At 56.6% G+C, this 26,834-nt stretch overlaps 1 protein-coding gene and 1 non-coding gene across 2 annotated transcripts in view; both read right to left on the minus strand.

The window, feature by feature from the left end:
- Positions 1 to 5,486: 5,486 nt before the first annotated feature.
- MRC2 (mannose receptor C-type 2) overlaps positions 5,487 to 26,834 on the minus strand; it is a 53,512-nt gene continuing 32,164 nt past the window's right edge. Inside the window, exons 4-30 of the mRNA XM_072746908.1 lie at positions 26,525 to 26,689; positions 26,226 to 26,339; positions 25,711 to 25,854; positions 22,696 to 22,884; positions 22,361 to 22,515; positions 21,356 to 21,463; positions 19,322 to 19,437; positions 18,696 to 18,844; positions 17,896 to 18,113; positions 17,041 to 17,183; positions 15,845 to 15,947; positions 15,524 to 15,662; positions 15,376 to 15,411; positions 14,960 to 15,120; positions 14,794 to 14,861; positions 13,949 to 14,049; positions 13,518 to 13,660; positions 10,055 to 10,169; positions 9,756 to 9,919; positions 9,478 to 9,586; positions 8,754 to 8,992; positions 8,446 to 8,614; positions 8,202 to 8,351; positions 7,781 to 7,900; positions 7,419 to 7,598; positions 6,939 to 6,965; positions 5,487 to 6,796 (exon numbers count right to left, since the gene is read on the minus strand). Coding sequence (XP_072603009.1) covers positions 6,576 to 6,796; positions 6,939 to 6,965; positions 7,419 to 7,598; positions 7,781 to 7,900; positions 8,202 to 8,351; positions 8,446 to 8,614; positions 8,754 to 8,992; positions 9,478 to 9,586; positions 9,756 to 9,919; positions 10,055 to 10,169; positions 13,518 to 13,660; positions 13,949 to 14,049; positions 14,794 to 14,861; positions 14,960 to 15,120; positions 15,376 to 15,411; positions 15,524 to 15,662; positions 15,845 to 15,947; positions 17,041 to 17,183; positions 17,896 to 18,113; positions 18,696 to 18,844; positions 19,322 to 19,437; positions 21,356 to 21,463; positions 22,361 to 22,515; positions 22,696 to 22,884; positions 25,711 to 25,854; positions 26,226 to 26,339; positions 26,525 to 26,689 — 3,746 coding nt within the window. The 3' untranslated portion in view covers positions 5,487 to 6,575. The remainder of the gene's footprint in view (positions 6,797 to 6,938; positions 6,966 to 7,418; positions 7,599 to 7,780; positions 7,901 to 8,201; positions 8,352 to 8,445; positions 8,615 to 8,753; positions 8,993 to 9,477; positions 9,587 to 9,755; positions 9,920 to 10,054; positions 10,170 to 13,517; positions 13,661 to 13,948; positions 14,050 to 14,793; positions 14,862 to 14,959; positions 15,121 to 15,375; positions 15,412 to 15,523; positions 15,663 to 15,844; positions 15,948 to 17,040; positions 17,184 to 17,895; positions 18,114 to 18,695; positions 18,845 to 19,321; positions 19,438 to 21,355; positions 21,464 to 22,360; positions 22,516 to 22,695; positions 22,885 to 25,710; positions 25,855 to 26,225; positions 26,340 to 26,524; positions 26,690 to 26,834) is intronic.
- On the minus strand, positions 17,684 to 17,760 carry LOC112920952 (small nucleolar RNA SNORD66). The gene has a single exon (XR_003235168.1). It is a non-coding gene; the product is annotated as a small nucleolar RNA SNORD66 (small nucleolar RNA).

Here is a 26,834-nt window from a genome sequence, read left to right on the forward strand (position 1 = left end):
CCGTCCAAGTCTGAGGGCCCAAGAATCAGGAGAGCTGATTCTCCAGGGCAGGAGAAGAAGGCTGTCCCAGCTCAAAAATTCACCCTTCCTCTGTCATTTTGTTGTACTCGGGCCCTCAACAGATTGGGGAATGCCCACCCACACTGGGGAGGGAGATATTCTTTACTCAGTCTACCCCTTCAAATGCTAATCTCTTCTGGGAACACCCTCACAGAACACCCAGAAATAATGCTTCTCCAGCTCTCTGGGCATCCAAATTGACACATAAAATTAACCATCACAAACCTTAACCTCAGGGAAGTGATCTGTCCAAGTTTTTAAGGTGAAGTCAGCCTGTCAGCCAAGGCCATGCTCCTGGCCTGCCTGAGAGAGAGGGTAACATCCTTAACCAATTCTAGAACTTGGGAATCAGTGGTCATCAGAATCAAGGGGTACTGGGAAGGTTTGTGTAGAAAAGATCCTTGAACGATGGTGGACCTCAGGCGAGCAGAGAGGTGGTGGGAGGAAGGGCAAACAGGGGTATATGGTGTGGTGGGAGCAGCTTGCTAGAAGGGGTTCACTGGGCAAGGGAGCCGGGGTGCCGGGGGAGGGAGGACCCAGGGGGCCAAGACAGGGAGCTGAGAGTCCACACGTGGGCAGCAGGGAGCTTCCATAGCCACAACCTAGGCTGGTGAGATGAGGAGAGTGAGACCTAGAGGAGAGGGCGGTAGGAAGGAGGAGAGAGCACCCTGTCGCTATATCACCTTGGGTGAGTTGACTGTCACTGAGGAGGCGGATGTGAGCTCTAAAACATCCGTAACCCTGTGAAGGTCTGATAGGTCAACCGAGCCCCCACCTCATTTCTATGCATTCTATGCAAGAAATAAGTGCATCACATCCCACTGCCCTACCCCAGCCAAGGCTGCCCAGTCTCTGTCCTCCCCTGTCTTGGAAGGGAAGCCATGAAAGAACAAAAGAAAAGTGGTCGTTCTTAGCCCTGAAACTCAAAATGGGCTTCTGAAACTCTCAGCAGAAATAATAGGTTGAGGCAAAATTCTTGAGTCTCAGAGCCTGAGGGCAAGATCCCAGGGGCTCTCCGTGCTCGTTGCTGACAAGTTCTCCAGACTGGGGGTAGGGGAAGCAGAGAGGTGGCATGGCAAGCCCTTCCCCTCTTGCGCCTCCATTCCTCATCTGTAAAGGACAACAGTACTTGCTTTATGGTTTGTTGAAAGGATAACATGGATTAATTCATGGCAAGCAGAACAGGGCTGTGCGCGTGCATGCACACACACACACACACACACACACACACACGCAAATATTCATATTGGGTGCCTGGGTGGCTCAGCTGACTAAGCATCCAGCTCTTCGTTTCTGCTCATGTCATGATCTCAGGGTTGTAAGATCGAGCCTGGGCTCAGCACTGGGCATGGAGTTTGCTTAAGATTCTCTCTCCCTCTCCCTTTGCCCCTTCACCCCTCCCTCTCTAAGAAAGAAAAGAAAGAGAGAGAGAGAGAAAGGGCTTTACCTAGTAAATAATAGATATTTTCTTATCATTATCACGGAGGAATGGCATATCTGAAGCAGTGTCCTGAGTCCCCGGCAGCCCCAGTATGGGGAAAACCACCATCCAAAAGTTTCCTACATCCCAGAGAGACACAAAAGGGCAAAAGAAGGGCATCTCTGCATCCGCCAGCAGGGACCCGCAGGGACCAAGGACCAGGTCCAGGAACACTCCACAGGACCACAGAACTCAGAGGCGCCAGCGAAGAAAGGGGAAAACACTGGACCAGAAAGCCTTAGAGGAGCTGGATTTCCTGGAAGCAGCAAAAACCAAACTCCTGCCATCTGCTGATATCAAAAGATAGTCAATTTTTTGGATTGAGCACCAGTGACGAATCCATTTCAAGGGAGGGGGCGATGCCTACTTGCTGCTTAGCCTGCGCTGGCAGCCCGCCTGCCTTTCGGACAAGGAAGGACAGACGTCTACAGCTCCAGTGGTGCCGACTCTGGTGGGAGTCAAGACTGAAGTCAGCCTTCTCCTGAGGCCTCTTGGCAGCCTTGGCCCCGAGATAAAGGCCGGAACAGTCTGGACACGTTCATCTCATTGCCCCCCTCCCCCCCACCGGAGGCCCCCCTCTCTATTTCCTCTCCTTTCCCTCTTTCCTCCTCCCACCCTCCTTTCCTGATCCGCCCTCAAGATGCAATTCTCTTCCTTGTGCCTGCAACACACTCAAGCCCAGTGCTCCAGGCAGCTTGGCAGGGCTCAGACAGCCCCGTTCCAGGAAAGCCATGTGGTGTGACTGGCTGGCTCCTCACCCCTGCGGCCTCACAGTGCTGCCCACTGGGCCAGGCCGGCTCTGCCAGGACACCTGGGAGGAGGCCATCCCTGCCTTGACGAGGAGAGGTGGTGAGCAGCCTGACACTGTTCTCTGGAGAGTGGCCCCATCCTCCCATTCATTCATGGATTCAGTGAGCTGTCGCTGAACATCCAGGTGGCCAGAGCTGAGCCAGCTTAGCCCTGCAGGTGACGGTTGGCCTTGGTGTCTGGCATACAGTGCTCTTTGTCGGGCCCACCAGGCTCCGTCTCAGGGCATCCCACCCCCAGCAGAGGTGGAATGCGGAGGAGCGGAGGAGCGCTGAATGTTTATTGACTTGAAATGAGTAGACAGGGGCACCTGGGTGGCTCGGTAGTTGAGCAGATATCTGCCTTTGGCTCAGGTCATGATCCCGGGGTCCTGGGATCGAGTCCCACATCGGGCTCCCCATGGGGAGCCAGCTTCTCCCTCTGCCTGTGTGTCTGCCTCTGTCTTTGTGTCTCTCATGAATAAATAAATAAAATCTTTTAAAAAATGAAATGAGCAGAAAGACAGGAGGTTCTGGTATCTGTGTAGTCCCCTTAGAACCAGCACTATTCTGGAGCCACAGGCAAATGGCACCCCCCTACCCCCAGAGTCTTCCTCCTGCCCTGACAGAGCTACCAGAGCACCCCCCTACCCTCCTCCGGGAAGCCCCCACATGGAAAGGCTGAGAAGAGGTCTCAGGGAGCCCCCAGGTGCCTGTGAAGCTGTCTGAAATGCTTTTGGGTGGGGAACAGGGCTCTGGTGAGGACTACAGGCACCTGAGGGAGAGAGGAGCCAGGATAGGTATTTCTGGAATGATTTAAACCCCTGGACCCTCACCATCACTCCCCCGGCCCCACCAGGCAGCACTGGGCATTGTGTCCCTGGTCCCTTGGATGCTCCTCCCACCCCCAGGGATCCGGTGACCTTGCCTTCACCCCTCAGCTTTTCTTCCTCCTCGGGCAAGGGTCAGCGGAGAGCTGGGCTTCCCAGAGAGCATCTGCCCCGGGTGGCTCCCTGCAGCCTGGTCAAGCAGTCTTTTGAGCTGCAGATAATGGCAGGGCACTTAACTCACAAAGGGAGCAAATCACTTCAGGGTGAAGTGGATTAATCATTAAGGAACCCCCCTGGGATTGGGGCACCCTCCCCAAAGTGACCAGATTGGTCCACCCCGGATCCTGCCATCAGGAGAGCGCTGCTGGAACTGCAGGGAGGAGATAGCGGGAGGAGGGCCTCCAGCTTGGCCTCAGTCAGGGCTGCAGAGAAGCAGCTCATGAGCCTGGCTGGGGGCTCCCTGGCTCAAAAGACGGTGCCCCATTTACCCTGCTGTTCAGGCTGTAAGCTCTCTATCTTTTAGGGTTAGGCCTTGAACCATGCATGCGGTGGTATTACCTATTCAGAAAAATAGAAACTTGTTTTAAAAAATCATGAATGAGGGAGGCCTAGGGGCAGCCCGGGTGGCACAGCCCCCTGCAGCCTAGGGCGTGATCCTGGAGACCTTGGATGAGTCCCACATCAGGCTCTCTGCATGGAGCCTGCTTCTCCCTCTGCCTGTGTCTCTGCCTCTCTCTCTCTCTCTCTCTCTCTCTCTCTCTCTCTCTCTGTCTCTATGAGTAAATAAATAAATAATCTAAAAAAAAAAAAAAAAAGAGAGAGAGAGAGGGAGGGAGGCCTGGGTAGCTCAGCGGTTGAGCCTCTGCCTTCAGCTCAGGGTGTGATCCTGAAGACCTGGGATCCAGTCCCACATTGGGCTCCCTGCAGGGAGCCTGCTTCTCCCTCTGCTTGTGTCTCTGCCTCTCTCGCCATCTCTCATGAATAAATAAATAACATCTTTTTTTTTTAATTTTTATTTATTTATTTATGATAGTCACACACAGATAGAGAGAGAGAGGCAGAGACATAGGCAGAGGGAGAAGCAGGCTCCATGTACCGGGAGCCTGACGTGGGATTCAATCCTGGGTCTCCAGGATGGCGCCCTGGGCCAAAGGCAGGCGCTAAACCGCTGTGCCACCCAGGGATCCCAATAAATAACATCTTTAAATAAATAATAAAAAATAATGAACAAAGTAAAGCTGGTGTGCGAAACACGCACAGGTCCAGAATGTGACCACCGCCGAGGTCCTGAACCACACCACCAACCTCAAGGGACAGCTGGCTTAGCCCTTCCCTTGGACTTCCTACTAGAAACAGGCCCCGGGCAATCAGTCTCATCCGTGCTCCCCTTCCGTACCCTCCAGCCAGCCTGGCCTCCTTTTGGGGCCTCTGGGACACCCCGAGAACCACCACGGCTGGCCCAGGTACCCCCCCCCCCCCCCCCCCCCCCCGCCTCCACCTGCCTAGGTGTCTGCATCGCTCACTCCCTCACCTCCTTCAGGTTCATCCTACTTCCTCTGACGAGACCCTCCCCGCCACCGGGACCAAACTAACACCCCTCCCCATGGCCTGGTGCCCGCACCCAGCACGACTGGCATCATTGGCACCCATCACTTACTAGCAGAGTCCTCTCTGTTGGCTGCTGCGTTGCAGCTCAAGTGTCCAGAGTGAACAGTCAGGAGGGGCAGTCCTGAGGGCCACCGCCTGCCTCCAAGGGGTTTCAAAGCCAAACTCCCCAAGGACAGATATGCACTTGTTCACAGCTCGGGGGCAGGTATGACAGCGACCTTGGGAAGATGGTGATGTGGAGCCCCCACCCAGGGCACCTCCAACGCCCCCTGGGAACCACAGCCCCAAATAACAGTAGCAGCTGTTTATGGGGCACTTACTGCACGAGCTCAGAGGTGCAGGGCTAACTGCTTGGCACAGGGGATCTCATTTAATCCTCAAATAGCCGTAGAGCAACCCCAAGGAGTGTGTCCCGGCCTCCCATCTCACACATGTTGAACTCAGGTGAGCTAAGTGGCCAGAGCCCTCACAGCCATCCAGTGGCTCCCGCGCTGTCACGCACACACACCCCCTGGGGCACAGAGGACATAGCGAGCAGGCCCCAAAGGTCAAGAGCCCAGAAGAGGAGACAAGAGTGCAGGTGTCCCCATAAGGCCCAGAGACAGAAGCAAAATGGTAGACTGCAGAAGCACGCACGACTGGAACTCCAAACATGACATTTACCTCTGAGATGGTGCAAGGAACAAGGCTGACAAGAGAACAAAGCAGAAACCCTTCTCTCTCGAGCTTCTTAAAGGTGTTTTATTGGTTTGCTTTTCTTTTTTTCTTTTTTCCCTCACAATAATGGCACATTAAAAAAAATTAAGAACTACAAAAAAAGGACCATGTGTTTGAGTCCGTGTTCACATTGTCCCAAGCGGTGGCACAGGGACTGGCTGGCCACCCCCAGCCTGGGCCCCTCCGGAGCTCGGGCACTGTTCCTCTGGGCCCCACTAGAGGGCGGTCTCCTGCTTCCGAACCCGCCCCCCCCAAGACTCTGACAACCCCCTCCTCTCTCTCTTCCAACCAGAGCCAGGAGCTGGAAACGTGAGGGTACTTACTATGGTCCCCACAGGGGACTCTTTAGGGACAGAGCCCTCCCCCAACCAGCAGGAGATGACACCTCAGCCCGGTCACCCCCTGGGGGTCAGGGTGTCTCTCCTGGTCCTGTCTCCAGCGCAGCTGACACCCCAATGGGGCCCTCGTTCTCAGGCCCAGCCCAGGCCCCTCCTCCACGTCCCATGGGCCACCCCAGCAGGCACAGGAGTGACATGCTTGGCCCCCTCAGCCGACACCCACCATGAACAACAGGGCTCCCCAAACCTTGGGGCCCTGGCTCAGAAGGACGGGCTGTATGAGAAGCAGGGAGACGGAATGGGGGTGGGAGGGCTCAGAGCCAAGGCTGCCAGGAAGGAGAGAAGCAACAGAGGCTAGCTGAGGGCCCAGGGGAGGGTCCTCAGGCTCTGCAATGAGAAAGGGGGTCCTGGGGCATGGGTCAGCAGGCCTGGGCAGGGGGGCCTGGGGAGAAAGGAGCAGAAAGAGGCTCCTGTCCTGCTTCTGGTCACCGTGGGGGCACAGGCCCAGGTGACAAGACCTTAGTCCCCCCACCCCAAGAGGGAAACACCACGTTGCACTCAGCCAGGTCTCAGCCCAGCCCTCATATGGGAGGGAGGCTCCCCAGCAGCCAGGCCCTGATCAGCCCCAGTTCCCAAGAACGGCACCCAAAGGTCCCCCTCCATAGGCCACCCGGACTGGTAGCTGGTGGGGGGCCCGGCTGACCCAGGGCCCAGCCTCCCCATTCCTCCTGTGCCCACCCTGCCCACGCCCTTGGCTCTACTCCTGCTGCTCATTCATTTCCATGTCAGACACCAGAATGTTCTTCTCCGTGGCCTCGCCGGGGCCAGAGGCACTGCGGCTGTACCGGGCGCCCTCGAAGGTCCCGCGCTCCACGCTCTGTCGCCGCCGGTAGAGGATCAAGGCTGCGGTCAGCAGGGCCAGGAGCAGCAGCACCGCCATCAGCACCACCACCAGGGCCGCCGGGTTCTCCGGGAGCGCTGCTGCAGCAAGCCCACCGCTCAGGGTGAGGCCGAGCCCGGCCCTGCCGCTCCCACCCGCACCTCCACCCGTGCCCCCCAATGCCCCCACATGCTGGGCAAAGCGGGGAGAGGGCTCGTCTCAGCCCAGGCCTGGACTCACCTGATGGAGAGAAGCTGCTCTCCTCGGCTGCAAGGAAGAGGGAGGGACCAGTTAGTAAGTGAAGCAGTAACAGTAAAAATAAGCAAACACGTATAGGGCACTTCTTGAGTGCCCGGCACTTTATTAGCTCATTTGATCTTGTAGGTACTGTCATCATCCTCATTTTACATAGGAAGAAACTGAGGCCACAGACTCTAAGGAACTTGCCGGGGGTCACAGAGTTGGTAAGTGGTTTGGCCAGGGCTTGAACCCCGTCTGTGCCCTTAACCGCTACAAAATGATGGGTTTGCTGTCTCATTTGGAAATTTGTAGGAAGGGCCAGTCCCTCCTACAGACCAATTTATCCCAGGGGAGGGTCCTGGCGGCCCGGGCCTGTCCGGTCCTGCCCTCCAGTCCACCTCATCACTGGCCCCCGGCCCAGGCCCTGTGCCAGCTGAGCGGGGGTGGCAGGAGGCTGCGCTGTGCCTGCCAGGCACCCACCTCGGGGGAGCTTGCAGACAACACCCATGGTAATGTTGGTGCAGGCGCCTGGGCGCCAAAGCCCACTACTGCTCTGGATCCAGTAACAGCTATTGTGGCTCAGCATGCTGGGGCCCAGGCCGGGGGGCCCCCAGTTGGAGTAGTTCACAGCTGTGTTGTCCTGCCAGACGAGGGTGCCTCCTGTGGGAGACAAGGTGCTGAGGGGGCGCGGGGAGAGGCGCAGGTGGGAGAGAGCAGGCCTGTTCTAGAACCAATCCTCACCTCCCCCCAAGTCCTCACCCCCACCGAGCCCTGGTGGAAGGCATCCTCCCCACATCTTAAGGCTTCACCCTCCCGCCTGATGCCACACCCAGGGTACCCACCTTTAGGGTTGAAGTTCATACCCAGCCAGGCCCCCCGACTCTGGCCCTCAGAGCTCTGCAGGTGCTCCCAGACAAACACGTTCTCCATCTCATCCAGGATGGACAGGACCGCCCCACCCGCTGGACACAAGGGAGACCCGCATCAGGACACACAGTGGTCTCCCTGGGAGAGCACAGACACCCCCCACCCCAGAGAGGCAGGCCCCAGCCCTCTTCTCCAGCAGCCTTAGTGGCACGGGTTATCTACAGGTAATGTCACACATGGTCTCTGTGCACTGGAAACTGACCGGGCACGTATGTGGGAGCACTGCCTACAGGCAGAGTGTGGCACAGGGACTGTACCCATGGAGCCTGTAGGTGTCCACCATAGGGGCCACCACCTGAAACGACCCCCCATGGGCTCTAGCAGGCCCTGGCCCACCTCTCTGGCAGCGCTGCAGCGCCTCCTTGTGGCCCAGCAGCAGCTCCATGTGGAAGGAGTAGCAGTGCTCCCGGAAGGGAATCCATGCAGAGTCAGCCAGCCCTTGGGGACAGCTGCCATGGTAGCTTATTCTTCGGGGAGGAGGGGGCCCTGTGGGGGTGCAGGATTGAGCAGATGGCCCAGGGTGCTCCCTGGGACAGCCCACGCCTTGCCGACCGCCCGGCCCCAGCAGCTGGGCGCTCACCACCGTTCACGCCACAGACAGCCCCCTGCAACTTGGTGTCGCAGCTGGTGGTGCGCCAGGCCCCGTCCACATCCACGTAGGCACAGCCCCCCGGCTGCTGGGGCTCGCCGTCCTGCCAGCTCACGTAGCTCAGCGGCTCCTCCGAGACCCAGGAGTACCGCCGGGAGCCCTGGGCACGAGGGGGCCGTCAGGGTGGGAGGGTGGGGGACAGAGGCAGGCGAGGTAAGGCCAGGAGTCGGGGGGAGACAGGGAGGGAAATCGAGGGAGCGGTGCCGGCCCTGGCACTGGGCCGACTGTCGGGGGCCCACCTCCTCGCTAGTCAGACCGATCCAGAGTGGGGTGCGCAGCCCTCGGGCGGCCTGTGTGAGGAAGGCCTGGGTGTAGGGGTCGGGCACGTGCGCCAGGCTGGCGTTGCGGCTCTCACACAGCAGGAGGGCGTCGTGCCAGCGCAGAGGCTTCTGCAGCAGCCGGAAGGTGCCGTTGAGGTAGGAGAGCTCAGTGCCTGGGGCTGGGGGTGACGCGGCTGGGGACGGGCTCAGGGAAGGGTCTGGAGGGAAGGGGGCAGAGCTCAGGCCAGGCCTGCCCTCACCCCATTCCCAGGCATGAAGTGGGGGAGGCCAGAGAGCAGGCCCAGACTGATGGAAGTGTCAGCCACTGTGACGAATAATACCTTCTTGCCTGTAAGCTGAGGGGCTCGCTGGAGCCATGACCCACTCGGACCCCACGGGCCCGGGAGAACACACAGGAGCCGCAGGGGCCTCAGAGGCACAAATGCAGGTTCCCCGACACCAGGCCTGCCCAGTGTCCAGCTGCACCTGCTCGGGCCTCCAGACCCCCAAACCTTCTACCTGAGAGCCCCGGGGCTCATTGCCTTTTCCTCTGACTGGGGCCTGGTCTTTCTGCCTCTCTGCATCCCAAGCAGATACTAGATTCTGGGAGTGACGTCAGGGACCACGTTTCATCATTCCTCCAGGGACGGCCCACAGCATCTGGCCCAGTGCTGACATCCCTGAGGTCACTGGAGACCCGTACCTGTGCCCTTTTGGCAGATGAAGCCGTGCGTCTCCTCTGTGCAGCTCCGATCGTCCCAGCGGCCAGTGAAGTGAGCGGAGGGGCTGTGCAGGACCACCGCACAGCTCGTCTGGGGGGAGGGGGCTGCTCAGAGGAGCCCGGGCAGCTCTCCCCTTGTGCCACTGTCCCCCCCCCCCACGCCCTGAGGCTGCATTCCCAGCAAAGAGGCTGGAAGAGGGAGACCATGGGAGTGAAGGCAAGTGCTGCAGGTCAGGGGGGCAAGGAGGGGGCTTCCTCACCGGTATGTTGCCACTGGGAGCAGGGCTAGGGCCAGAGGGCTCCCCAGGTGCCCAGTTGGTATACAGCAGAGGTTCCTGCTCCACCCACTGGAAGTCCCTCTGAGAGGCATGGAGGCCAATCCAAAGGTCAAAGGTCACATTGGGCAGGCTGGCTGTGATGAATGCTACAGTCCCCCAGAAGAGAGAGTTATGAGCAACAGGGCAGCCAGCCCCTTGCTCGTTCTGGTCTAGCCATTTTGACGGGGGAGGGGGGCACTGTGTCAGAGGATTACTGGGGCCTTCCCATGGGCTGGCCCTACCTTGCTCTAAGGGGTTTGCAATGGTGACCAGTTGGGCCTCTTGCTGTTCACAGGAGAACTGTGCCTCTGACCACTTCACCCGGTCCTGGGGGTCCTGGCCCTGGATTTGGAAACACTGGGGCGGAGGGAGAGGCGTGATGTCCACCTCCACCACCCTGTCCCACAAACCCAGAAACTCTGCTGTGTAGCACTCAGCGGTAGGCCCTGCGAGGCTTTGAGGGCTGTGAGAATAACAGAATAGAACCAGGACATCTGGGGCTCCTTGAGCAAGGCTCTGGCACCCTCTCAGCCTGACACAGCACAGTCACGTACGCTTGCCTATGCCTGACGGGAGGTGGGGGGGCTGTAAGTGGCAGGATGTCTTTGGGCCACCAAAGACTCTACTACCTATGACAACAGCACCTGGGCCATGCATGGGGACAAGGGCTGCCTCGATTTTATTTTATTTTATTTATTTATTTTTTTTAAATTTTATTTATTTATTTATGATAGTCACAGAGAGAGAGAGAGAGAGAGGCAGAGACATAGGCAGAGGGAGAAGCAGGCTCCATGCACCGGGAGCCCGACGTGGGATTCGATCCCGGGTCTCCAGGATCGCGCCCTGGGCCAAAGGCAGGCGCCAAACCGCTGCGCCACCCAGGGATCCCCTGCCTCGATTTTAGCTCAACACCTTCCCGCATGTTGCCTGAAATCTGTTATTTTTTTTCCTTTGAACTTAATGTTCATCTGTATGACACTCTCATCTTCTCTTCTGAATGATCTTTGTGAGGCAGCAGCTCTATGGGAAATCTCTCAAGTGAAGGCTCTGAAAATGAATGATTTCCAGTGATTTTCTCCTCAGTCTGATGGGGGAGAAAGGAAGGAAGGAAGCTTTGGAGTCACAAAGGGGGCCAGGGGACATGGACAGGTCAGACTCCAGATCTGATATAAACTTTCCATAAGATGGGAACATAAAAATATCTGTCTTTTGGGGTCATTTTAAGAGTTAAAGAGAACAGTGCACAACATGATAGCAAGTGCTTAAGAAGTGAAAGCTCTTAGTAAGAGCACGAGTTCTAGCATTAGCTTACCGATGCAAACGTCAGATTTGGGGCTGAACATTATAAACCCAGAAATGATGCAAGAGTCTGAGGGAAGGTTTATCACAAAGCGCATGCATTTGATTTCACAGAAGTAGTTCAGAGATATTCTGAGGCCTCTTTTAAACAATCAGTGGAATTAGTCATAAAATTAGCAGCAGCAAGGTCACATCAGTATCAGCAAGTGTCAGCAGCCAGAGAGGAAGTATCAGCTCAATTCAGCAACACTCGGGGTCTCCCCACCGTGTGCAAGTGTATTAAGTGGCGTGTCAGAGGCCAGTGGTCCTGCCCTACAGGAGCTTGAAGCTGGGGGAGGGGAGGCAGGCCCTCACTCTCTCCCCCCACATCCAGATGCTATGGGGCTGCAGCAGGGGGTAGAGAACTCACGAAGCAAGGTGTCTGGGGCAAGGCAGTGGAGGGGCAAACGGCCCCGCACAGTTCAAAGGCTTTTGCCACAGGAGTAACTGGTATCTTTACAATGATGCCGACACACATGAAGAAAGAGACTAATTACATACATACAATACATTCGGTTTTATATCAGGTGGAAGAAGCCAGGAGAATAAGTTTCTGGAAAAAAAGCAATGTAATGATATGAGGAAATGCTCAAAATGTAATACTGACAAAGAAAGGCCGGATACAAAAACATGTTACGTAGTATGATCTCAATTACATGGAAAAAGGAAGGAAGCAGAGTAATAAATATTAATAGTGGCTATTTCTGGAAAGGCTGAGTTTTATTTTCGTTCTTTCTGTTTTTTCCCCAAGTTTTTAATATTGTACGTGTTTTTTTTCTTCTTTTTTTCTTTTAAGGTAGGAAAGATATAATATTCGCTTGAATATTCTGAAGACAGTAAGAGCTCTATGACACTAAGAGGCTGGCTGCACTCCAATGCAGGACAAAGATTTACGGATTATATGATCTAGCGTTAACTAATCTAATCCTCACAATCCGGCTAAATGGCTTTTACAACGTCCGCAAAGAAAGCACGGATCGAAGCTCATACTTGAGATGCCAGCACCAACAAGAAGATAGTGCTCCTCTCTTTCTGGGACAAGCTCTTGTGAGCCACTATGTAAGAACAGTGAAGATCTAACCAGGTCTGACTAATCAGCCCATGAGTACAAAACTAACCACTTTTGGAAAGAAACTCACACTCTAGAAGGAACATTCTGCAAATATGTTTAGAAACATATCCCTCCTGATTACCGTTACTGCCTCCAACTTTCTTGTCCGCACACTCAAAACCCTTGGGAAAAGAATTTCCTGAATGTTTCAAAAAATCTGCCAAAGACTTATTCTTAAACCATCTTAATCGGGTCTCCTGATTAGTTTATGAGGCAGGTTAAATATTTTATTTATTTATTTGGCAGAGAGAGAGAGAGAGAGAGAGCGAGCCTGCACACAAGCAGGGGGAGCAACAGAGGGAGAAGGAGAAGCAGGCTCCCCACTGAGCAGGGAGCCCAACGTGGGGCTCGATCCCAGGACCCTGAGATCATGACCTAGGCTGAAGGCAGACGCTTAACTGACTGAGCCATCCAGGAGCCTGACAGTTTAATTTAAAATGCAGAGATGTACTAGCTGATTTTTAAACAAAAACCTTTGTCTAGTTGGTAGAAGGACTGAAAAACAAAGAAAGCCCAGTTGATGATGGATGAACTTTTCCATTTTGATATATTTGCCTTTGTGAGGCAACTTTCCTCTACAATAACCATTAAACCCATGTTTTAAAATAATTCAAACTTCAAACAAGACCTGTGAAGTCTCTAATCAGAAAGTGTCAGACTGGGATTTTTTAAAATAATGAAATATATGCAATTACCTGGCTCTTATTAAAATTATTTAAATGTGAATAATTCTCATAATTGATCATTTCTGAGGACTTTCCTCATTCCACTAAGAAAGAAAAATTAAAAAAAAAGAAAGAAAAAAATTTTTAAACTTAAAAATATTCCTTTTCAATCTTTAGTGCATATTCTTTTGCTCTTGCGCATAGTTTACTATGTACAACATTCGCTACATTAGTATGGAAGTAAATATGTATTTCTTTACACACATATACCTGATGTAGATACACATATTTCATATGTTTAATATTGTGTTTTACTAGTAGGAGATTCATTATCAAAATGTTTGGTGACCACTGAGCTAGACAACTCACCAACCTATGTGGACACCCTCATTACCTGGTGGATTAGAAGGGGCTACTATACAGAGTTATTTTTCAGGAGTCTAGCCCAGGCACTGGGGCCAAGTAGGAGAGAGGTCGATGGGTATAGGCAAGAGGCCATGACTCCAATGTCGCCAGAGGGCCAGGACTCCTAAAGCTCAGCCCTCTCATGTTCACATCGTCTCCCCTGAATCCCTTAGGTGGCCCCCCTACCTTGTTAAGGAACTGGTTCCAGCCAGAGGGGCAGCCCCCCAGGGCCGTGGGCGGCAGGTCTGGGGGCTGTGGCTCTCCAGTGCTGTTGCTGCGCTTGCAGATGTAGGGCAAGGCTGTCAGGCACCTCTGATCCCCCCAGTCCTCTGTGGAAAGAGGAGGGCAGTCACTCTAGCACCGGGCAGGGCTGGCAGCACCCTTGCCTCATGCTCTAAGAAGAGGACACAGGGGTCAGGTGCCTGTGTCTAGCTCTGAACTCCAGTCCTCTGTGGCTGCTGGATCAGGGGCACAGGCCCCCTCTCTGGGTCTAGCCCCCCTGGGGTTGCGGGAACAAAGAGATTGAGAAGAGACTGATGGGCCTGCTCACCTCCCTTCCCCCAACATCAACCCTCTGCTCAGCTTCTGTACCCTCCCTGCCCCGCCCTCGCCCTCACCTCTGCTGGCGGTCATGTACACACACTTCTTATCCTTGCCAATAGGCCGAGGTTTACCAGGTGCCCAGGAGATGAAGTTTATAATGGAACCATCTGTCCACCTGCAATGACACCGAGCAGAGAAGGCTCCAGCATTGTCCCTGGGCCCAACCTACCTTGGATACAGCAATGAAGGCCACCAAGATGGGGGCAGGGAAGGGCCCAAGTCCAGGGGTTCAGTGGCTGCAGGCTGAGAGTAAGGCTACTGAACTCAGGGTAGCTGGGGACCTAAAGACCTGGTGCCTCCACGTAAGGTGCAGCCCTCCATGGGCAATCATTTGCTAACTGGAAAAGTCCAAGAATCCCAGAACAGAGGTGCAAGGGCAGCAGTGTGCTCAGATAAACATGTGCTCCTGATCCTTCCTGCCTCAAGCCCCCTCATGCATGGTAGGAGGGTATCGAATACAAAGAGGCCCCTCTGGACATCGTATGTTCTTGCCCGTGTCCTGAGGGGGCCTTATTCATGGGTGGCCCCAGCATTATATGAGCTGCGATTATTTGGTGCCCAATTACGTGCTGGATGCTGGATGAAGTCCTATGCTAAGGACTTCACATACCTTATTTCTAATCCTCAGAGCAATCTTACCAGGCAGGCCTCATTAGGCTCATTTTTGGATGAGAAAATCAAGGCCCACGAAGGTTAAGTCATTTGATCAAGGCCACACAGCCAGGGAGGAACAGAGCTGAATTCAAATCCAGGTCTATGTGTCTCTGTGGGCAGCCTCCCTAGCTCCCATCTGGGGGTGGTGCCCGGAGGTCCCGGCACCGGCTCCCTCCCACACCTGCTGACCCTGGAAGGCTCCTACCTGAAACGCCCATCACTCTCTGCAGTGTGCAGGCCAATCCACCAGTGCTGCTCTTGGCCCCGGGAGAACTGGGGAAACCGGTCAGGCAGATAAGGGTTGGCAGGGCCTCGCCTCCCCGGGCCTGCCCTCCCACTGCCCGCAGGCCCATGCTCACTGCTGTGCTCACCTTCTGCAGGTTGTGCCCCAGGAAGTCCAGCTCCGCCTGGCTGTGCACGGAGGCCAGCTCGGCCTGGAACCACGTGCAGATGCGCTGCGCCTGAGCCCACGTGGAGTGGTGCTCGAAGAACTTGTACTCGGCGTCCTGGAAACGCAGCCACTCCCGCCGGCCTGCGGGGGGCAGTGTGAGCGTGGGACTGGAGGCCAGCAGGGGTTGCGAGAGCCTATGCCCCCCCCCTCCCCCCAGACACCGCTCTAAGCCCAGGCTTGTCCCTGCTTGGAGACGGGTTCCAGGCGCCCGATTCCTCTTCTCTCGGCTCGAATCCCTAACTCCTTTCATTCCATCCCGCCAGGCCCGGCCCCAGAGGTGACGCCCCTCACCCTCTCCCGACCACCAAGGGGAGCACGGTGGGCCGGGGGCCTTACCTTGGGGGCTGACGTCGGGCTCCCGCACGTCTGTGCCTACGGGGACAACAGGGACAGCGATGCTGCAGGGAAGGGAGACCCTCCCCTGGACTCCCTGCCCCACCGCCCTGCGCCCCCTGCCCGGCTCCCCAGCACCATCCCACCCAACCTCGAGGGATCTTGCAGATCCAGTCCAGCTGCGTCTCGCACTGCATGGCCACCCACTGCAGGGAGGCCAGGTCGAGCACAGCACAGCCCCGGATGTCGTCGTCGTCGTGCCGGCTGCGGTCGAAGTTGTGGTAAGAGAACTGGAGGCGGGAGTGGGAGAAGGTTGTCGGGCACGAGGCGCAGGCCTCCGCGTCCCCAGAACATTCGTATAAAAGGCCTGACAGGCGCTAGGAACCCCCAGCCCGGGCTGGGCGCCCCGTCCCTAAGACCACGCCCACCGCGGCCTCGCCCACCCCTGACCGCCCCCTCCAGGCGGGCTCACCCCCAAGCCGTCGCTCCAGCGCCAGCTCTGCCCGGCTCCGGGGTCTCGACGGTTCAGGCCGATCCAGAACCAGTTCTGCTCGTGGATCTCGGGCTCTGATTCACTTCAGCACAACCCAGGGGAGGGGGCAATAGAGATGGGGATGAGAGGGGCAGGAGCCCCTTGCAGGTGACCTGGGCAGTCCTGAGGTCCTGGGGCCTCTCCATCTGGGCTTCACACTCACCAGCAAGACACTGTTGGGGCCACCTTTATGGGTTCTCTCCCCAGAGAGAACTGACCTAGCTGGACCAGGCGCCCAGCTCACTGGGGCTGGGGAGGGCTGACCTGGCTCCCTTCCCTGGCTTCCCTTTGGGTGGGGTTTGCTCTGCCAGCAAGACTCTGTAGGCTTTCACTTCAGGGAGTTTAGTAAGTCACTGGAGTTGGAGCATAGACCTGGGGCTCTGGAATCAGATAAAAGTAGATTCCAGTGTTGGTTCACCCATGGAGCAGCTCCCTGACCGCGGGCAAATAACCCAACCTCTCTATCAGCCCACATGGGTCCAGGATAATGTCTACTTCTTAGGGCTGAAGAAAAGACCGAAAGAGGATTAAATGTTTAGTGCAGAATCTGAGACATGGTAAGAGGCCATCAATGAGAGCTATAATTACTAGTCAAATAACGTAATCTTAATGTTTGCTGGAAAGACATGTCCCTGGAACTAAGATCTTGGGAAGCCTGGATCCATTCGGATGTTTCCCACTGCTAAGGGATTACAGGTGCTGTGTATCATAGGATGCCCACAGGACAGACATGGGGTCTGTAGCTTTTCTCCTCCTGTCTCTCAGGAAAAGTTATTTATTGAAGAGAGTGAGCTGTTATGGGATGGTGTTGGGGGTGGGGGGGAAGCTCAACTTGGATCTACTTGCAGAAGATTTTACCATGGACAAGGAGGGCTGGGGAGGGCAGTTACTTTCGTAAAAGTCTGTGAGTCTGCAGGGGACACTGTTGGCTCCCTGACACTGGTGAGCAACAGAGTCTCCAACCAGGGCTGCCTGAAGGAGGACAGGGCGATCCTAGCATTAGCTGCGGATACACAGGTCATTCTGAGCCCTCAGACAAGCCTCACTGGGGGCGCCTTCACCCTGCCCTCTGCCCTGTATCCAGCAAAACCAAGAACCACACAGGTGCATGCAAGCCACTGCCCCAGGCTCAGTACCCGAAGATCTTGTTGAGCATGTTGGCTACAAAGTGTTCCTCTTCATAGCTGGCTAGGCTCAGCAGCTGGGCCCCCAACTCTTGGCAGGCCCCCTGGGCCTGCACCCAGGTCTTCTTATCCTGCAGCCGCTCAGAGCTGAATACCTACAGGAACAAAGTCCAGGGGTCCAAGCTGTCCCTACTGGTCCACCTGGCCTCCTATGACAGCAGTAGGGAGGAGGCTGGGGCCTCACTGGACAGGAATGCAGGCTAGCTAAGACAATCCTGCTCGTCAGAGAATGAACCTCAGGGGAGGGGAGCCAGTATCGCCCGCTCCTAGAAAACACCCCCTGCCCAGATCCCGGAACCAGTCCAAGACCTGGGTTCTTATCCCAGGGAGCCACTGTTTGCTGTGGGCAAGTCCCTCCCCCTCCCTGGGCTCAATTTCCTCATGTAATAAAAGACCTTGGACTATAAGGATGGCTCCCAAACCCAGCAGAGTTTAAAAATCAGAGGACCAGGCCCTACTCCAACCTAAAGAATCCCAGTCTCCACAATGGCAGCCTAGAATTTATTTTATCAAGCTGCCCAGGTGATTGTGAAAGGCACCAGCCCAGGCCCAACATTTGGGAACCTCTGAAATCAATTCTCTCCCTTGTCTTTTTTTTCTCAGTTCCTCACCTTCATCAAGCACCTACTATGTACCAGACCTGCAATTTCACTGACAAGAGCATCATCGAAAAATTACCTCCGTCTGCAGTCCATGGTGGGGAGATAGTGGCCCTGGAACCCTGGATCATGGCTGGGCCCCACTGGGGCTGCCCTTGACCCTGGCTTGGTTTTTCTCCCTCCTCCCACACCAGCGGCCACCGCCTACCTTATAGCAGTGCCGGAGTTTGGGGTCTGACCCCCAGCCTTGGGGACAGGAGCCGGTGAGGCTGGGTGTGGGATCTGGCCCAGGCAGTTCCGGTGTCACTGGTGTGCCCAGGCTCTGCCGGCAGATGTAGCGAGCCCGGAATGCCGTGCAGTTCTTCACCTCCCACAGCCCCATGGCGCTGCCCGTGGCCAGGGCCACACAGCCCCCACGGCTGTACCCTGGAGGAGGGAGCAGAGACCCGCTTGCTGAGGACTCATGGGCCCGCTCTCCCCCACATCTTCACAGCACACCTCCCCGGCCTTGGCCCCCTGCACTGGTGACCAGCTTGCTGGGCTCTGCAGGGCCCGGAAGGGAATGGAGGCAGTCCTAGCCCTGTGCTTACTCCTGGGAGATCTTCTGGCAAGTTGCTTAACCTCTCTGAGGCTGTTTTATCCTCAGTCTCATCAGGTTATTGAAAAGTCTAAAAGAGACAGTGAGTGTGAAATGGCAACAATTCTGATGGCCAGCGCTTGCACTACTCTAAGCACTTCATGTCTATTTATCCAGTTCAACATCACGTCAGCCCTATGAGCAAAGTACCGTTATCCTTGTTTGGCATAAGGGAAACTGAGGCTCAAAGATGCGCCAGTTGGTTTGGTCTCAGAGCCTTGGCTCCTAATCACTTGCCCACACTGTACCAATGATCAGTTTCCTGGGAGGCTCTGGGAGTCGGTCCTGAGCAGCAGGCCCATACGGCCTCCTGGCTTTCCCAAGGAAAGTCAGAGAAGGGGTTGAGCAGGTGCCACAGAGGAGGGGCTTACCGGGCTGGTCCCGGTTCCAGTGGGTGTACATGACCTCATCCCCACTGAGCCAGCGGAAGGAGCCGGTGCTATTGAGGTCCTGCAGGGCAGTCCAGAAGTACTCGCCATCCCAGTTGTAGATGAGGCTGCTGACAAAAGCCTGCTCAAACCTGTGGGAGAGATGCTGGTCAGGCAGGGAGCTCCCACCACCCCTTACCCCTCAGTCCCTGAACCACAGGCCAGATGCCCTGCCCTAGGAACTTCAGTGTTATACCCGGTAACTTGCTTAGGGCAAGTGGGGGCCCATGGAGACCCTGCAGCTGACACACAGCAACTGACCTTCCCCCTACTGCCTGCACCTCTGTGCCTGGCTGAGAAGAAAGTAGAGAGAAACAGACACAGTCCAGCCCTCTCTTGGGCAGGCAGCCCACACCTACACCTGTTTGTGCCCCTGTCCAGGCCCTGCCCCACAACGGGGTCACTAAATAATAGGAGTCATTCTTGTGATGATATTTGAAAAATTCTTATGATGACATTAGCCATTTGAGGCTCCAAGGACTTAGTCCCTGTGCGCTTGATGGCAAATGCCACCCTGTTTGGGCCAGGATAGGAATGAGGGCTGGTCTGGGCACATGCCCATCCTGTACCTGTTGGTGATCGTGACCAGCTGGGAACCGTGATCGGTACACAGGCGCCGGGCCTCACTGTAGGTTACTTGGTCCTCCCCCAGCCAGTAGCAGGATGGGCTGTGCCATGTCCAACCCTGGCTCAAGAGATGGGCAGAAGAGGGATGTCTGCGGGGAGGACTCTCCTCCTTCACCCATAAATCCTGGGTGGGGGGTGCCAGCAGTGGCATCACTGATCGTGCCACAGGCCTGGGCACAGGACAGAGGGGACTGGTTTGACACCAGGGACAGCTCTTCCCGTGCTGTGTTCTGCACCTCATCAGCCTCACACTCCCCTCCCTACCGTTACCCACAACTGCCAGACCAGAGGGTGAGCATGGCTCAAGGGTGGCTGATCTGCTGGTGGGTTGGTGAAAAAAGATGAGTGGCCCACTGGACTCCTCTCTGGGCATTTAAACCAAGAGTCACAGTGGGAAAATTGCCAGTTGGCTAAGAAACAGAGCTGAAAAGCTGGGAGGGCTGCCAGGATGCAGAGGGCCCAGGTAATCCTTGGGTCCTGGAAAAGGTAGAGTAAGTGGAGGGTGCACCTACCCTGGGGTGGGGGGACAGACCCTCAGTGAGAAGCAGTGAAGCTTTGGAAGAGACCACTGCTCCTGAGGGGCTGGCTCTCTACCATCGGACCCCCATGAGACCAAGCAAGCCTTTACCCAAGGGAGACTCCTCTCCCCTTGGGCCACCCTGAGCTCTCTGCTCCTGCCTTTCAAAAGAGGAACTGAGGCTCAGATAAATTAAGTGATTGGTTTTCATACACAGATAGTACAAGGTGGAGCCTGGACTCGAACCCGCACCGCGAAGGCTTTGCCTGTCCTCACCACAGCCCTGCTCCTCCTGAGATACCAGGTGCCAGGGCCTTCCTCTCCAGGAGCCCTTGAAATGGGAAGCCTTAGGGTAGACTCAAGGTTAGGAGAGAGACACAGCCCTGTGGGCAGGAGCCAGAGCAAAAGAGAAGGTGGGGGACGGGGAACGCCTTGGGGTAGACAGTGGGACTGTGCAAAGATCTTGGCTCTCCCAGGGCATTAACCGGGGCTGCACAACACTGCACACACAGGTCGGGTGGCCCGGATGCTCAGGGAAGCTGGTCACTCCTCCTCCCCTGCCACCACCTCACCCCGAGCCAGGTCAGGGCCGCTGGGCCAGTCCCTGACCCTGCCAGCCTCCTGGATGCTTCAGCAGGGTCCCTGTCTGCTCTCTCTCCTCCCCACTGTGGGTACATGCCTGTTGTTTCAGGCCCCTCCCCCTGGGGCAGAGCTTGGAGTTCACAGGAGGCAGGGTGCGGTGAGGGGCTTGATCCAAAGGAAAACAGAATGAGAAGCCAAACTGGCAGGGACAGGCTGGCAGGAGCGTGGCCTTGGCAGCTGGAGCCATCAGGGGCCAAAGCACCATGAAGTGTCTTTTTTGAGTAACCTCCCCATATTCACCCACACCGCTCACCCCCCTGCTTGGCTGGGGGCCAGGTGGTGGGGGGCCGGGGAGGGCCTGGAGGAGGACACGGGCATCACCCACCCATACCCTAAGTCATACACGCAGTGGCCCACTAACCCAGTCAGTCTTCATTCCCTCCCTCCCTCACACCTGGAAGCCCCTGGGGCTAGGGACACAGCAAGGCGACACCAGGATGGCCTCATTGTCCAGGGGGGAGACAGACAAGCACACACTCTATCAGAGGGCAAGGGGTGTGCCAGCAGAGGTGGCCAAGCAGGACTGGGGTGCACCCTGGCAGCCTCACTCAGGTGATGACTCGGGGGCCTGCCCCCCCACCTCCTATTCCCCGCTGCCTCTGGGAAGTAGCTTCTTCATGGAGAGGGGCCCCACCCCACCTCATCCACTATCACCCTTTTCTGGAACGGAGCAGTTTGGAGAGCAGGAAGAAGGGACGAGCCAAGTAAGGGAGGAGGCCATGGGAGGCTGCAGGACTCCATCTGCCTCCTCCTCCCCTGGGAACTCCTCTGGTTGCCCCACCACCACCACCAGGAGCAGCTCCAGAAGCACCCTCACCTTCCGGCAGCCGTGGTCCTCCTCGGCCGCCCCCTGGCTCAGCTGGCCTGCCTTCTTGCAGATGGACGGCAAGGACTGGTTACAGGGGCTATCGTTCCAACGACCTTCCTAGGGACACAGGATGAGGGAGAGTCTCAGCCCTCCCTCCCCCAAACCCCTTGAAGGTGAAGTTGATTTTCAGAATTGCCCCTGCGTCCACTTGCTTGACCTCTCTGTGTTCCAAGGCTGTCCTGTGTTCCCCGGCTCCTGGCCAGCAGTTTGTCTGCCTTTGGCTCCATCCAGAGGGCAGAGGTGTTTACAGCCCAGGCCCCAGGAGGATGCCTGGCACGTGGCAGACACTCAACAAATAACTGTTTATAAATTTTTAAATAGCATCCCTCATGCCAGATGGCTCTGTCTCCATAGTCCTGGCACCATGTGCAGTATGTCACAGCAGAATGTCTTATCTGTCCCCGGAGTCAGTATCCTGTTTCTCAGACTTTGTCTTTTTAAAGGATCTCTTAGGTGTGCTCGAAGGCCTCCGCTAACTCCTTCATCTCCCCACATTGCATCAGAACCAAAGCCATGGCAGAGTCACCACCCCATCATTTTTTGAGGAGACAGGACCCTGGGCTGGGTAGGGCTGGCACCGAGCGGCCAAGGGAATGTGTCCATAAAATGCGGCTTCTGATGCCACCTGCCGGTGGGGAAGAGCAGCTGGCAGACCAAGATGGCGCCATGAGAATTAACCCCTCTAATCCCCCCAAAGACTCTCTGAGGTTGGCACTGTTAGTGTTCCATTGACAGATGAGGAAACAGAGGCACAGAGAGGTTAAGTAACTTGCCCAAGGTGACTCAGCCAGTCGGGGGCAGGGAGGATTCGAACACTTCATGCGGAAGAGAAGGGGTTGATGGAGAAGTGGGGGTTTCTGAGAGGCAACAGGGTGGTGGTGTGGAGGTAGGAGCTGACAGTAGCGCTTCTTTAGTCTGGGTCGCACCAGAAGGCTGGGGAGAGGGGGTTCTCACCGGCCCCCAGATGGTGACACAGTCCTCCAGGCTGTCCCGGAAGTTGTTGGGCTCAAAGGGGTGCCAGTGGGTGAAGCTCACAAGGCTCCCATCAGACCACTCAAAATTCATCTGCAGTTTCAAATCGTTGAGGCCAATCCACAGCTCCTCCACCTCTGGGATGCAGCAGGAGAGAGGGGAGAGAGGACGGGGAGGGGTCAGCCTCGGCCACCGGCAACGGACGAAGAGACAGTCCCAGGAGTCCCCAAGAGCCCCAGGACCTCTTGGCCAGGATAGGATGGGCACTGAGGAGGCCCTGCCCTCTGCCCCGGGAGTGTGGACGAGCAGTCCCTCACCTTGCTTGATCTGCTTGGTGATGAACTCCAGCTCTGCCATGCTGTGGATGCTGAGCAGGTCACCCCCGCCCCGCAGACATGCCTTCTTGGACTCCTGCCAGCTGCGTTTCTCGGCCTGCAAGCGGTAGCAGTGGCCCTGGAAGGGCTGCCAGCTGGGCTCACACTCCACCTTCACATTGGCCCACACATCTGCAGAGACCCACGAGGTGCCGTTCAGGGACCAAGCCACCCAGCCAGGGTGCTCAGACCCGCTGAGTGTCAACACAGACAGGGCCTCCTTCCCAAACCCGTCTCAGATCAGCCCTGGCCACCAGAACAGCTCTCAATGCTGAGTGATGCAAAAAAGACAAAGCCCTCCAGGGAGCCTGGTGGCCCAGATGGTGGTGGCAGATTTCACCCCAGATAGGATAACCCCTCCAGCTGGGGCTTTCAGAAACAGATGGGTGGGGACTCAGGTCAGGCCAGCCCTGGGAGCCTCAGCTTCCTCCTCTGTAAATGGAGTTTCCTACTATAGTGCAAACTTAGCTTATGTCCACCTTGCTTAATAAATGAAACTACTGTCACTACCTCAAATAGTACATATGGAGTGTGGACTTCATGCTGACCCTGGCAGTCCAGGATGAAGGGATGGGGAAGTGGGGCCCACCAGGCTAGTGGCCCAGGAAGTCATGGCTGATTGGAGGAAATCCCCTAGTGGGGATTTCTCCTCTTGCTCCTTCCTCTACCTGGGGCTCCACCCAGGGTTGAGAAACCAACCAGTAACAAGCTCTTCCTCACTCCCACTTCCACTCATTTCAGGTTCACTTTCTAGGATTGGAGTCCCAGAGCACTTGAAGCAAACAAGCCCTCACTTGGGCCTTGGCAAGAGAAAACAAGACTTCACTAAACCACCCACAATGTCAGGCTTGGGCAAGATTCCGCCGGCCAGGTGGAAAAGCATGTGCCCACTCGAAGCATCACTCTAGACTGACTCTGGGATCCACTCCATTCCCAGAGATGCTCCAGGGTCTAACACCCTGTTTCTCGGAGGCCCAGCAAAGTGGGGAGAGCTGAGCCTGGGCCCACTCACTCCTGGGCTCAGACTTGTTAATCATCTCAGCCTCCAATCTAAGACCCGAGGCAGCTGCCACAGACAGAACCCAGCTCAGACCCGAGGGGGCCTTCTTGGGCTGTTGGGAGGAGGGAAGCTCAGGAAATGTGGATGTGTTGGGAGCACAATGATGCATGACTTTGGAATGACATGCCTTGTGGGATGAGACCCAAAACGCAGAATGCATCCAAGAATTAGCTCAGAGCGGGATGGAAGAGGCATTTCACGGCCACAGACATATCTGTGGGTCCATGAGGCCCCACAGGAGACTTCTCCCCTGGCCATACTGGGGATATCCAGGGACAGAGGACTCGGGGAGGGGTCAGGCCCAAAGGAGGCCAGATAGGCTAGGCCTGCCCAAAGTGGGGCCCTCCCTCCTTCACAAAGCAACTTCTGAGATGACCTAGAATTGATGCCTGCCGCAGGCTCCCTCCAGCTAGAAGTGCTCTAGGTCTGAGGCACCAGCGCTTTCAGCCTTTGCTTCTGACCCCTTAGGGGAGGAGAAGAGAAAGCAGTGGCCAGCTGACAGCCCTGAATCAATCTTTGGCAATACTTTAGTGGTCAGAAGCAGAAGTGTTGCTCAGTAAGCTCTTTACTTTCTGTGAGCCTGTGATTTTTTTCTGGGTTTGATGTTTTTTTCTTGTAAAAAGAATTCCCTCTTCATTCCCACGGCTACCAGATTACGGTAGTAGCTCTTCCAACCTATAGATAAACATCCTCTGACATGGATGGACACGATCCTTTGGGGCCAGGCCAGATCTCCACCCTTACAATAGCCCTGCAAGTGGTTGGAGTTTATTTGTGATTTGCACTCAGAGCACTATGGAGCTCCAACTGCCGCCAAAGGCCCAGAGAGCTATCTCCATGAATCACAGATGTGAGCAAGGCACTCCCTGGCTTAAGAACCTGCAGAGGCTCCCCACCCAAAATGGACCCAGCAGCCAAGAGCCTGCAGGGATTGGCTGCGACCTACCTTTCAGAACTATTCTTTTTTTTTTTTTTTTTTTAAGATTTATTTATTCATCAGAGTGAGAGAGACAGAGACACAGGCAGAGGGAGAAGCAGGCTCCATGCAAAGAGCCCGACATGGGACTCGATCCTAGGTCTCCAAGATCAGGCCCTGGGCTGAAGGCGGGGCTAAACCACTGAGCCACCAGGGCTGCCCTCAACTAGTCTCTAGCATGCATGCTAAGCCAGTGCACACCAGCTGCACTTGCACACGCATTGTCTGAGGATCTTATGAAATGCAGGTGGGGGCTGGGGGTGGGGGCTGAGATTCTACATTTATAACCAGCCCCCAGGGGATGCTATGCTGCTCCTCCAAAAACCACACTTTAAGTAATTAGAGTCTATACTCCAACTGGACTGCAGTACTCACCAAACTTGAAGCTGTCTGTGTCTAGGCCTGCACACCTTCGCACATACGGTTCCCTCTGCCAGGAATGCCTTTCCCTCACAGCTCTTTATGCCTTTTTAAACTTACAGTCAACTTGAAAGGTCCAAATCAACTGTCACTTCCACGCAGCAACCCATCTTAACTCCCAGGAGCTTTAAGTGGCTTCTTCTCTAGGCATTTCATCTCTAAATTTATTACACATATTTTTATAATGGTACATAACTCAGGATACTCTAATTGTGTGTTGAGAGGTCTGTCACCCTCTGGCGGAGTGTGACTGCCACAAGGACAGTGCCAAGTGCCGGCATTTAGCACAGTTCTCGACGAAGGTTCTCGCAAAGAATTAACGGCGCATTCCAATTGTTTCTCAGCACAGGCGGGATCAGAGTCCCCGACGTGCCCCCCGCCCCGCCCCGCCCCGCGCAGGCCCCGCCCCGCCCCGCCCCGCGCAGGCCCCGCCCCGCGCAGGCCCCGCCCCGCCCCGCGCAGGCCCCGCCCCGCCCCGCGCAGGCCCCGCCCCTCGGCTCACCCGGCGGCGGCCGCTCGGCGGTGGCGTTGGGCTTCTTCTTGCACACGTAGGGCAGCGCGATGCTGCAGTCGCGGTTCTGCCAGCCGCCCGAGGACTCCGTGCGGATCACCCCGCAGTTCTCCTCGCTCGGGTTGTCCGGCTGATCTGTGGGGAGGGCAGGGCGCCGGCACCCCAGGAGAGGGAAACTCACAGCCCGGCCCCGGGGCGCTCCTCGGGGCCTCCCGCTGCCTCCTCCCTGAGCCCACGGGGTCCCAACCTCTGCGCCCAGCGCGGGCTCAGGCCCGGGGCCGCCTCCCCGGCCAGGCCTGCAACCCAGCCCACGCCCCGCGCCCCGCGCCCCGCGGAGAGGGCGTCGGGGCCTCGGTCCCACGGGAGCACTGCATGAGGCAGGGGCAGTCCAGGAGGGGGTGGAAATCTGCCCGCCGCACCCCCCCACCCCACGGCCTGGAGCAGGAATAAGGCCAAACGCCTCTGCAGCCCCCTGGCCGCCCCGCGCCCCGAACCCCCCGCCTCACCACTCTCCCAGTTGAGGTACTTCAGGGGCGAGTTGTCGGACCACTGCCAGCCTCCGCTGGTGTCCAGGTCATTAAGGCCAATCCACAGCGTGGAGCTGTAGCCGGTGAGGAGCCCTGACAGCAGGACAGACGCGGGAAGGCGGGGATCGCCCCCCCCCCACGCCCTCCTCACTCTGTGTCCCCTCCAGGTGGCCTCCCCTCCCCACCAGCAGAAAGGGCTCAGGGCCCTCCAAAGATGGGGCGCGGGTCTCCGGCTCCCCGCAGAGCCCCTCCCCCACCCCCACTGCCCGCCGCCGCACCGTTGATGTAGGTCTGCTCGTGGATCTCCGTGATGCTCAGCAGGTCTGCCCCCTGCTGCTCGCAGCTGGCCCAGGCCTCCCTCCACGACAGGGTGGACTGGAAGTTAAACTGGTAGCAGCTGTCCGTCAGCTGGTCCTTGTCCCAGAAGGTCTCACAGTCATTACCTGCCACCGCGACAGTGCCAAGTGGGTCCCACACACAGGCCCCTCAAGGAGGGCAGAGACACGCCCTCACACACGTGCTGCTCCGGCTATACTGAGGGGCCTTCCATCACCCCAGTCCTGAGCTTCTTCCACCTGCCCCGAGGCC

The sequence above is a fragment of the Vulpes vulpes genome, chromosome 2 (assembly GCF_048418805.1).
Source record: "Vulpes vulpes isolate BD-2025 chromosome 2, VulVul3, whole genome shotgun sequence".
NCBI classification, from domain to species: Eukaryota; Metazoa; Chordata; class Mammalia; order Carnivora; family Canidae; genus Vulpes; species Vulpes vulpes.